Source organism: Chiloscyllium plagiosum, chromosome 32 (assembly GCF_004010195.1).
Source record: "Chiloscyllium plagiosum isolate BGI_BamShark_2017 chromosome 32, ASM401019v2, whole genome shotgun sequence".
NCBI lineage: Eukaryota > Metazoa > Chordata > Chondrichthyes > Orectolobiformes > Hemiscylliidae > Chiloscyllium > Chiloscyllium plagiosum.
Window position 1 is genome coordinate 32,414,443 of NC_057741.1, and position 12,842 is coordinate 32,427,284.

The 12,842-nt window shown below is 41.0% G+C and overlaps 1 protein-coding gene across 4 annotated transcripts in view; it reads left to right on the top strand.

Annotated features, from left to right (window-relative positions):
• The window catches only part of LOC122539489 (multimerin-1-like), a 64,164-nt gene that overhangs the window by 45,705 nt on the left and 5,617 nt on the right, over positions 1-12,842 (top strand). For all 4 annotated transcript variants that reach the window (XM_043674387.1, XM_043674388.1, XM_043674389.1 and 1 more), the window contains one exon: positions 11,231-11,377. In XM_043674387.1, coding sequence (XP_043530322.1) covers positions 11,231-11,377 — 147 coding nt within the window. The remainder of the gene's footprint in view (positions 1-11,230; positions 11,378-12,842) is intronic.

Below are 12,842 nucleotides of genomic sequence, written 5' to 3' on the forward strand. Positions count from 1 at the left end.
CTAGGAATGGGAGTTGGTTGTCCTTTTCTTCCTCTCTAGTGAATCGGATTCCTGTGAGTGTTGCGTTGATGATCCAGTGTGTTTCTGTGTTTTTAATGATTACAAAGGTGTCATCCACATATCTGACCCAGAGTTTGGGTTGAATTTGCGGTAAGGCTTTTGTTCTAATCTTTGCATTACCGCTTCTGCTATGAGTCCAGAGATGGGTGAGCCCATGGGTGTGCTGTTGATTTGTTCATATATTTGGTTGTTGAATGTACAGGTTCAGTAGTTTGAGTATGCCGTCTTTGTTGATAGGTTCACCGTCCTATTGTCTGTTCTGTATGTCCACAATCATTCCTTGTGGAAGAAAGCCTTCAGGTATTTCTCTTTTAAATTGCATTGAAGTGGAGCTATGATAAGTAGGTGAGCTTCTTTTGATTCTACATTCATTCTGTGGCTGCAGTTAGCTAGGTTGCTTAACCCTATCCAAATTATTGTCCATCCTCCTCTGACTACAGGCTTAGCTGTGGGTCTTAAACCTACCAGACCCCAGAGATGTAGCTGGCTGTCAATTAACAGTTAACAAGAACAAATTTAAAGTCATGCTTGGATCTCCCCATTATTGTTCACTTTATTTGAAACTAGGCATTGCATTGACCTCTAATAAGTCAATATATTTTAATAAACCTGTTCAGATGTGCTATGACATGCCACTGAAGCAGGTGAGACTTAAAACGTAGATGCAGGGACACTACCACAGTGCCCTGAGAGCCCTCAGTATTTTCAATCAACCTGTTTGAACACAGGTGGAGCTTAACCCAGATCTTCTGACCAGAGGCAGATACACTGCCACAGTGCCACAAGATCCTGCTATTCTGGATGTTTTAAGTCAACCTGTGCAGAGATATGATGCCTGGAGAAGATGGGACTTAAACACTACCAGTGCACCACAAGCACCCTTCTGTTTGTGAAACTAAGCCTTATTTTTCTTCATTTAGAGTGAATTTCACTGACCCCTGTTCCTTCTGGCATAGAAGAATGTATCCACCACTCCCAAAGGCATCCTGCTCAATATAGTGACTCAAAATAAAAGAATAATTAACCAGCACTTGGCCCATATTGCTCTAAATCCTTTCTATTCTTATACCCATCTAGATGCCTTCACCACTTTCTCTGGCAGCTCATTCCATATACGCACCACCCTCTGCATGAAAAAGTTGCTCCTTAGCTCTCTTTTATAGCTTTTGCCTCTCACCCTAAACCTATGCCCTCTAGTTCTGGACTCCATCACTCCAGGGAAAATACTTTGTCCATTTACTGTGTCCATGCCTCTCATGATTTTATAAACCTTTAAGGTCACCCCCTCAGCCTCTGATGCTCCAGGGAAAACAGACCCAGCCTATTCAGCCTCTCTCTATAGCTCAAATCCTCCAACCCTGGCAACATCCTTATAAATCTTTTCTGAACCCTTTCATGTTTCACAACATCCTTCCAATAGGATGGAAACCAGAATTGCATGCAATATTCCAAAAGTGGCCTAACCAATGTCCTGTACAGCCACAATATGACCTCCCAACTCCCATACTCAATGCTCTAACCAATAAAGGAAAGCATACCAAACACCTTCTTCACTATCCTATCAACCTGCGACTCTACTTTCAAGAAGCTATGAACCTGCACTCCAAGGTCTCTTTGTTCAGCAACATTCTCTAGGACCTTACCATTAAGTGTATAAGTCCTACTAAGATTTGCTTTCCCAAAATACAGCACCTCACATTTAGCTAAATTAAACTCCAGCTGCCACTCCTCAGCCCATTGGCCCATCTGATCAAGATCCCATTGTCATCTGAGGTAACCTTCTTTGCTGTCCACTACACCTCCAATTTTGGTGTCATCTGCAACTTACTAACTATACCTCCTATGTTCATATCCAAATCATTTATAGAAATGATGAAAAGTAGTGTACCCAGCACCTTGTGGCACTCCACTGGTCACAGGCATCCAGTCTGAAAAACAATCCTGCACCACCACCCTCTGTCTTCTAGCTTCGAACCAGTTCTGTATCCAAATGGCTTGTTCTCCCTGTATTCCATGAGATTTAACATTGCTAATCAGTGTCCTAGGGGAAACTTTGTCAAATGCCTTACTGAAGTCTATGTAGATCATGTCCACCACTCTGCCCTCATCCATCTTCTTTGTTACTTTTTCAAAAAACTCAATCAAGTTCATGAGACATGATTTGCCATGCCATGTTGACTATTCCTAATCAGTTCTTGACTTTCCAAATATGTATAAATCCTGTCCCTTAGGATTCCCTCCAACAACTTGCCCACCACTGACATCAGGATCACCAGTCTATAGTTCGCTGGCTTGTCCTTACCACCTTTCTTAAATAATGGTACTACGTTAGCCAACCTCCAGTCTTCTGGCACCTCACCTGTGACTATCGATGATACAACTATTTCAGAAAGGGGCTCAGCAATCACTTCCCTAACTGCCCACAGAGATCTTGGGTACACTTGATCAGATCCTGGGGATTTATCCACTTTTATGCATTTCAAGACATCCATCACCTCCTCCTCTGTAATATGGACATTTTTCAAGATGTCACCATCTATTTCCCCACATTCTATATCTTCCATGTCCTTTTCCACAGTAAAAACTGATGCAAAATACACTTTTAGTATTTCCCCCATTTCCTGTGGCTCCACACAAAGACTGCCTTGCTGATCTTTGAGGGGCCCTATTCGCCCCCTAGTTACCCTTTTGAACTTAATATATTTGTAAAAACCCTTTGGATTCTCCTTAATCCGATTTACCAAAGCTATCTCATGTCCCTTTTTAGCCCTCTGATTTTCCTCTTAAGTATATTCCTACTGCCTATATACTTTTCTAAGGATTCACTCGATCCCTGCTGTCCATACCTGACATATCTTCCTTCTTTTCCTTAACCAAACCTGCCAGACTTTCCCATCACCTCAAAAGGAATATACTGCCTTGGACTCTCGTTATTGGGACTAGATTAGTTTGGTATATCTGGTCGCCATGGATGAGTTGGACCAAAGAGTCTGTTTCCGTGCTTTACATCTCTATGACTCTATATCTATCCTTCTTCAACAGAGTATCCCAGTCTGTCAATACAGTCTTGAACACCACTAATGATTTTCTCTGACTACCCAGAAGGTGGAATGCTTGAGCATTAGAGGAAGTTTCTTTGGGGGACCAATGTTTCTTGTCCTCTGACAGAAAACCAGAGCAAGCTTGTTGAGGATGAAACTCATCCTCCCAGTAAACCAAAATTCTCAATGTACATTAAGACCAGGGCTCTGGAACCTAAGCAGACACATTTCCATCTCATCGAACAGTACACTTTAATCATCAACCTGCTTTGGTTCTGATCCCTGACTACCTCCATCTGACAAAATTCTATCAATCTCAGCTCTGGTGTTTTCAGCTGACCTGCAACATCAGCAACATTTTGGGATGGGGATTTCCAAATGTCACTAGTCTTGTTGACCATGGAAGGTGATTTGTAATGTGGCCAAGCAGGTCGAATTTCCATCTGTAAATCATTTGATGGCTGAAGGGAGAGTTTTCTGGTCAGGCATCCTGCAGAAGGCAATAATTGAACCACTGCATTACTTCACCCACAAGCACAGACAAAATGTAATGGAAATCCATGTAGCCTAACTCTTGGCAAGGAAGACAGGAGCACAGATGGACAATCCAGCAAAAGTATGCTGTATTCTTCCCAAGGCAATCTCCTTCTTCTGGAGATGCAGTGGAGGAACCTGTAGTTCTGTAATTAGATCCTGAACTAGACCCCTCCCTCACTACCCATTCCCACCACTCAGAATTGGAGGTGTACAAAAACTTGGGAGGTTGTAGAATTGGAGAAGACTACTGAAGTGAGGAGGGCAAAGCCTTTGAGGGATTTGAAAGTGAGGAAAGAGAAGGGAAACTGGGATATTACCAGCCTCTTGCCAATTGTTATAATATACATCCAGCTGAAGTATAATGGCAGGAATGATGAAAGGCAAGCTGTTTGATCAAGCAGTGTTCCAAGGTTCAATTAGACTTGAAAGAATATTACCAAAATACATGTAAGATGACGGGTGAACTCAAACAATTTTCTTTACAAATACGTCACAATGAATGATACTTTAGAGAGGGACAAGCATTTATATGGTATCTTTCACAATCTGAAGTGCTTTACAGCATTAAAGCACTCTGGAACTATAATCACTGCTGTAATGTGGGAAATGTGGCAGCCAATTGGTGGACACCATCAGTTTTAATGATTTTGGGGTTAATGGGTAAAATGTAGTGAGGATAGACAGGAGTACTCCTCTTCAAATAGTGTCATGGCAGTTTTTCCATCCACCTGAGATGGTAGGCAGATACATGGTTTAACGTCTCACCCAAAAGATGATATTTTGTAATGTCAGAAATATTCTGTCTTGCAGTATTTGTGTTTCCTTATTCTGGTCTATAAAGACCTGAAACTGAAATAGTTTGATGCACACACAAAGAGCAGAAACTCACAAAATCCACCACATATTTCCCTCAAGTGTATACTGTTTTGGTTATTCATTCATGGGATGAGGGCATCGCTAGCTAGGCAGCATTTATTGCCCAACCCTAATTGCCCAGAGGGCAGTTAAAAGTCAACCACATTGCTGTGGGTCTGGAGTCCCATGTAGGCCAGACCAGGTAAGGATGATAGTTGACTTCCCTAAAGGGCATTAGTGACCCAGATGAGTTTTTTGACAATCGAAAATGGATTAATGGTTATCATTAGATTCTTAATTCCAGATATTTATTGGATTCAAATTCAACCATCTGCCGTGGCAGGATTTGAACCCAGGGTCCCAGAACTGCTTACCCAATGAAATTTCCTAATTGAAGAAAATTCTCTTATTGACTGCGTGTGCAAGAAATCAACCTTAACATTATCCTTGCATTCAGGCAGAGTCATTCATTTGCTGTGCAAACAGCATTAGTGTCAAACAGCAGGCAGTTCCCTTTAAGATAATGTACAGCTAAGAATTGTACTTGCTATCAGAAAAGTGGGAGTGATTGAAATGCAGTCTGTAACAAATGCCTTAAAAGAAGCACACACATACATTGTCTGAATAATACAAAGTCCTGCTAAGTGATCTCATGAAAACGTCTCAATTCACCAGCAGTCTCGGGTGAATGATTCATAAAATAGGTTAGTACAGGAAAAGGGAATTAGATGTAATTATCAGTATCCTTGGTTGAAACGGTCATGGGCAGTGTGTCCAAGATGCAAAGAAATGAGGCTGATGTAACACTAACCTTTATGGATACAGAAAATTAGATTAAAAGTTATAGAAGTCACTCATTTATCTAAACAAAGCCCTGGGATGACCATGGTTGGAATCACTGTGTGCAGTTCTAGGCACCCCACATTAGGAAAGCCATATTTCCTTAGAGGGAGTGCAGTGTATTTTCACCACAATGATATCTGGATGCCTCCAGTTAAACTTCGAAAAAGTATTATTCAAACTGGAGTTGTGTTCACTGAAACTTTCAAGGTTAAGTGATGATTTGACCAAAGTTTGCAAGATTTTAAGAGCAGCAACAGTTAGATTGGGAGAACCAGTTTCAGCAGATTGGGTGTCTCTGGCTGGAGGCAAAATCAGTTGTTAATTTTAAAACAGAGGCTGATAGTGTTTTGTTATTTAAAGGATGTGGAGCAAATGGAGGTACAAGCAATTGAGTCAAAAATCAGCCATGATTTCATTGAACAGGGGAACATGTTAAAGAAGCTACATGACCTCCTTGTGTTCCTATGAAGACCACACTTCCTGTTTCTCTGGTTGGACGAGATTTTGTAATGTTAAACAAACTGTGTTGTTTCTTTTTTAAAAAGAAACTTAGAAAGGGGGCATTTATTTCCAGTAATGTCAACAAGTTGCATTAATATAACACATTTAACAAACTAAGCACAGCAGCATAATTAGGTAAAAAATTAATGCAGAGTCAAGGGAACAGACTCTGGGATTGGTGACCAAAAGCATAAGTCCAAGTATTAAACTGAGACTCAAAGGAACAAAGAGAAGTTTGGAAAGAAATTCCAGGGTTCTGAGCCTCAGTAAATGGAAACCTGAGGCCTTGACAGGTATTATCAGTGCAAACAATTGCAAGATATTGGTTGAAAGTGCCCACACTATTTTACCATCTACAATGTCCATTAAAGGCTAAGCTGACACTGACTTGTGTGTATTCTTCTGATCAAGCATGCAATCAGTGCGATGATAATTGGGTGTGTTCTCCAAAAGGTGGGCAATCTGCTCTGCTAGATTACCACCCAGGCAGCAAAGATAAAAATCTATCAGACTGCTTTCATTTCTCCTTCTTTCTGTCTGACAGCTCTGTTTGCAAATCTTTTTCAAGGGGAATGGGTGGGAGGAAAAGAACACTTACCTGCTCTCAATTCTCCCTATGAGATGGATTGACTGTCATGTATCCTCCTTGAAATCACAGCTGCAATGTTATTAGAAGCTGGCAATGCAATGTTATTGTGTGAAGTTTGTAAAGAACTGACCTTCCTTTGAATCCAGATGTTAGCACACTGATCCATCACAGGAGAGATACTGAAGAGCTTCTCGATATTGCAGCAACCTTAGTATTAAAGCCTTGTCAAATTATAATTGTGGTAATAAATTGTCACCTGTAACTCTCTCTAAGAGAAAGGCAGCTGGTATAAATGGTTTCAATACAATGTGCTCAGTATTGATCATATTTGCAGCTAGTACTGATCTGTGGAGTATAAATACAAAGAATGAAATAATCAGGTGCTAGATTGGCTTCAGGCTCGGAATCATTTTTGGGTCCTAATTCTGCAAGTTCTGCAGTGCACACTCAGGCCCAATCTTCTTGGAGGCACAATCACAATTGGTTGCCTCTGCCTTTCATGTTCAATTAAGGACAACAGGTTGTTCCAAATTTGCTTGTGCTGTCCTCTCAGGGTGTGATGGAGGCTGGAGAAGGGAGATGGGTGGTAGTGTCTTCAGGGAAGGGATGCATGTTGGCAGTGAAGGTAACAGTGGATTTGTTAATGATAGTACTTCACACCAGGAGAAACATAATGTGGAGGAACAATATGATTCTTAAGGAAGGCAACCTGTCTCTCTGTCCTTTTGTGGGCTATGGCTTGTCTTAGAGTTCAAAGGCTGTGGAATCATGTTCCACTCAAGGCCTGGAGCACTGAAATCAAGACTGAGGAAGTACTAAGGGAGTGATGCTATTTTTGGTGGTGCTATTTTTCAGACAAGATGTTGAACTAAGGACTTGTCTCAGGTGGATTTGAAAGATCACTTGGCATGGGTCCTTATCAATATTCAAAATCACTAACATCTGCTCGTCTGGGCTATTATTGTACTATTTTTAGTAGGAGCTTATTATGTACAAATTGGGTGCCACAATTCTTCCATTAAGTAGTGGCTGCACTTCAAAAGTACTTCATTATTTGTAAAGCATTTAGTTACACCTGTAAGTAATGAAAGCTGTTGTTTAAATGCAAGTCTTTCTTTCTTCTTCTCTGCTGTAGATGCCACAGAACTTGACAGAGTTTATTAGAAGTCAGAGTTTCGATGTTAGTAAACAGGAAAAAAGTGAGTTAGGTGATGTGAGTAACAGTATAATCGCATGTCAAGGTACGAGGGTGGGTTTAAAAGATTGGAAGGGATATGACAAGGTAGGAAGGCTTAAAATAAATTTCCATTTAATGGCTGAAGACAATGCCACCAATAGTGCAGAAAGTATAGCATTAAAATAAGTTTCAGAAATTTAATAAATGAGGCCTTGAAGAACTTTGTAAACAGGAACATAATTATTCCCCAGAACAACGCTGAATCTATAGCACATAACTTACCATGCAGTCCAACTCACTTATTTTGGCAGTTCCATTCCACATAAGCCTCCTCCCATTATAATTACCTCTGGAATCAGGTTTCCTTATCAATAAAGTGACTGTTCAAGCATTCAGTGAAGAGTGGTAGCTTAAGCATAGACGATGGGGTCATCCTGGCTGAATATAGGCAAATGTTATAACAGCTCGTTCTTTACGTCTGAACATTGTTTGCAATATCTGAATTCATTTTTAACCATAGCTGCCCTTAGCTGCTGGTACTGGGCCGCCTTCTTGAACTGCTGGACTCAAGCAGTAAAATTTGAGTCACACATTAGCTGAATATTTGTGAAGCAGTCAGTTGTTTGCAACAGTCTGTTGGTTTTGTGGCTTTTTAATTCCACTTTTACTTTTCAAAATTTGCTTGAAATTTTCAAGCAAAAGCATTTCTTCTTCAATTGTTCTTGGATTGTAAGCATCACTGGAAAGGCCAAAATTTTTAGCCTCTTCCTCTCTTGCCCTTGTGAAGATAATGGTGAGTTGCCTCCTTCAGCTGCTGCTGTCCATGATGTTTTCTTCCTTGGTGCTTAAGAGAGGAGTTAGATAACACACGTTTCCATGGCTCTGCAGTAACTTAGACACATTGCCTCTTCTAAGGGCCATTTGTGAATCAAATAGATTTTTACAACAATTCAGTGGGCTCATGGCCTTTATTAGTGAAACAAGACTTTAATTCCAAATTTATCAATTAACTGAACCTAAATCCTCTCAGTTACCATGCTGGGATTTGAACACCGCTATAGAACACCACTCCAGATGTTCACAAAGTCAGCAAGATGTTCGCAACAAATCTGAAGCTAGAACAGTGCGCTTGAAATACCCATCAAGTCAAGCAGCAACTGTGCAGAGAGAACGTGAGTGAAAATTACAAGCTGATGTCCACTTTTCAGAAATGAAAGGAAGTTAAACTTCTTTTAAAATGTTTTTAAGAACACAGGGAAAGATGTTACGATTTGAGAGCAAAGGTATGATTTCATGACAAAATGGATGATGCTGCCAAGGAAAGGGGGTTGTGGATTTAGGCTACATGGCAGGACATTTCAGACTGGGATAAGGAGAAATGTCTTTGTTCGCAGGCTGGTAAATCTTTTATTTTTAAATTAGATTGGATTAGATTTTCTACAGTATGGAAACAGGCCCTTTAGCCCAACAAGTCCACACCGCCCCTCTGAAGAGAAACCCACCCAAACCCATTCCCCTACCCTATATTTACCCCTAACTAACCACCCAACACTGTGGGCAATTTTAGCATGGCCAATTCGCCTGATCTGCACATCTTTGAATTGTGGGAGGAAACCAGAGCACCTGGAGGAAACCCACGCAGATACGGGGAGAATGAGCAATCTCCACACAGACAGGCGGGAATCAAACCCAGGACCCTGGCACTGTGAGGCAGCAGTGCTAACCACTGAGCCATCCATAATTAGATTAGATTCCCTACAGTGTGGAAACAGGCCCTTCAGCCCAACAAGTCCACACCGATCCTCTGAAGAGCAACCCAACCAGACCCATTCCCCTACGCCTAGCACTATGGGCAATTTAGTATGGCCAATTCACCTAACCTGCACATCTTTGGACTGTGGGAGGAAACCAGAGCACCCGAAGGGGACCCACACAGACACGGGGAGAATGTGCAAACTCCACACAGACAGTTGCCCGAGGCGGGAATTGAACCCGGGTCCCTAGCACTGTGAGGTAGCATTGCTAACCACTGAGCCACCGTGCCGCCTCTATGGAATTCTGTATCACAGAAGGCTGTGGAGATCACTGATTATAATTGAGAAAGAAATAAGTAGGTTTCTAAAAGCTAAGGGTATGAAGGGTTTTGGGGAAAGAGTGCAAGTATGGTGTTGAGATAGAGGATCATACATCATCATATTGAATGGCAGATCAGGCTCATTGGGTCAAATCTCCTACTCCTGCTCCTATTTTCTGTGTTTCTACCGAAGCAGTGGCTAATGTTGCGTGACATTAGAGTATGGAAGATTTGCAACTTAGGTGTTCCACAAAACAACAACATATATTTTCATAGCATATTTCATATAATAAAGTTCCCCTAGGCACTTCAGAAAAGCTTCATCAAGCAAAATTTGCCATTGAGCCACATATTAAATAAATAATTGGATGAGTGTCCAAAATCAAGGTAATCAGGTTTGGAGGAAAGGAGATAAATGGCTGGAAAGATTTAGGAAGGGAATTTCAGAGCTTATATTCCAGGATGAGTATTGGGATGAGAATGATTCCAGAACTGGAGGAGCTCAGAGATTACTTAAGAAGTTTACAGAAATAGGGAGGGATGAGTCTGTGGTGGAACTTGGATATAAGCATGAACATTTCAAAAGTAAAGAGTCACTGGACAATGAGTGGATGTGCATAGGGGATGCTGCAACAGTTTTGATAAACATCATCTTGAAATAATCTTCTCACAAACTTGCTAACAGCTACACTCTGCTATCATATTAACTGATGTTTCCCATCCATGGCACACATAGCCATTGAGTACATACTAATGATGTAGAAGTGCCAGTGTTGGACTGGGCTGGACAAGTTCAAAAATCAGGTTTTAGTCCATTGGGTTTACAATTAGAATCATAGTCATAGAGATGTACAGCATAGAAACAGACCCTTCAGTCCAACTCGTCCATGCCGACCAGATATCCCAACCCAATTTAGTCCCACCTGCCAGCACTTGGCCCATATCCCTCCAAACCCTTCCTATTCACATACCCATCCAGATGCCTTTTAAATGTTGCAATTGTACCAGCTCCATCACTTCTTCTGGCAGCCCATTCCACACATGCACCTCGCTCTGTGTGAAAAAGTTGCCCCTTAAGCCTCTTTTATATCTTTCCCCTCTCACCATATGCCCTCTAGTTCTGGACTCCCCCAACCCAGGGAAAAGATCTTGTCTATTTATCCTATCTATGCCCCTCATGATTTCATAAATCTCTAGAAGGTCACCCCTCAGCCTCTGACGCTCCAGGGAAAACAGCCCTAGCCTATTCAACCTCTCCCTCTAGCTCAAATCCTCCAACCCTGGAACATCCTTGTAAATCTTTTCTGAATCCTTTCCTTGACGTTTATTGTTTTATTTGAAAAAGTGAAAGTTGATACATAGCAATGGTAGGGGCTGATGATTGGCAGATTCAATTAAGTTGATGGCGACTTCAGAGGACAAGGTTCATCCAATCAGACAAACACAGCTCATTTTGGGGTGGCCAAAGGCTCCCAAAATGTTCTTGTGCTGAAGAGAGAGTACTGTAAAATTCTCAGCTATTTTATATTGATTCTTGGCATCTGTATTTGCAGTGGAATCCACCAGCTGTAATAGTAGCCCATGCCAGAATGGTGGAACATGTATTAACCAAAGAAAAGGCTTTGTATGTGCTTGCCGTCCCCCATTTGGTGGTCCTACCTGTGATGAAAAGCTACTGGATGAAAATGCCTTGAAGACAGGTGAGATTCTTTAATTTTCTCTCTGTATATTTTTCCTGCACAGTGGACAAGGCCGGGTCCACAGAGAAAGCGACAGCTTTAACAAATGAAATATCCAAGTATGTTGACCAAAATGAGTTCTTTCTTTCCCCCTAATAGTCCAGTGGGCTATTGCATCAATAGAACCCATCAATGAGATCTCAACAAATTGAGAAGTTGAGAGATAATGTTAGAATATTAGATAGTCCATTTAGGACGCAGATATAAAATAATTTCTTCACTCAGAGGATGATGAATGTTTAAAATTCTCTACGCCAGGAGGTCTTGGGAATATGGTCGTTGAGCATGTTCATGATAGAAAAAGTTTAGTCTTCTAGATATGAACAACATCAGGGGATATGGAGTTAATGTGGGAAAATGGCACTGAAGTAGATCAATCAGGATCTAAATGAATAGCAGAATAGGCTTTAGAGGCTAAACAGCCAATTCCTTCTCCAATTTCCCATATTCTAATGTTTTTGTACTGTTTCAATAAGCCAACTGTTTCAGTACAAAAGCATTATATCACAACCAACATTTCTAGCACTACAAACTGATTCTATCACATTGAATGTAGCCCAGCTAGGATTTGATTCTGTTTTATTTTGATCAAAAAACCAAAATTCTATTAATCCCTTCTTTAGATTAGAACAGTCTGAACATTGGGGCACAGACAGCCTCACACAGGGCACCTCACACTTTCAATGCATTATCTGGGCCAACATGGCATCTATTGTTAAAGTGCACTTGAGAATGTAACTTTAAGAAAGTTCTGGGACTTACATATGAAAGAACTGAAACCAACATGATCATTCTAAAAGATGGGAGACTTAACAAACAATCCAGGTCTTTTTCAATATATAATTTCAGTTACATCACACTGTAAACTTTTGTTATAAATTCTGTGTCCTATGATCTTGTCCTCCACAACCACCTGATGAAGGAGCAGCGCTTCGAAAGCTAGTGTTTCCAAATAAACCTGTTGGACTATAGCCTGGCGTTGTGTGATTTTTACCATTGTACACCCCAGCCCAACACCAGCACCTCCAAATCACAAAATTTTAGACACTCAATTAATTCAGCATCTAATTTAGACCCAAAAGTAAAGAATTCTCGGTGTTTAACTCAGTTAGTGACATTGACTTTGCTGATTCTGAACTTCGTTTTCAGTATTTATATTCAGATTCTCTCTACCCATCCCTTCCAAAAAGAAACATTTAGTAATTTAACATCTACCAGTTCTCTACCAAAAGGCAAATCCTTGTTGTTTTTGTTTTCTTGAAGTGTCATAGTGCCATGATATCTTACTACGAGTGTGCTGAGTCGTCAGGACTCAAGTGTGCCTCAGCTGGAAAGGTGATCAAACCCCATACTCTTGGCATTAATCTGATTCACATGCTGACTGCCACCCCCTGCCCCACTTAAAGAATTCCTTGTCACTATTGCT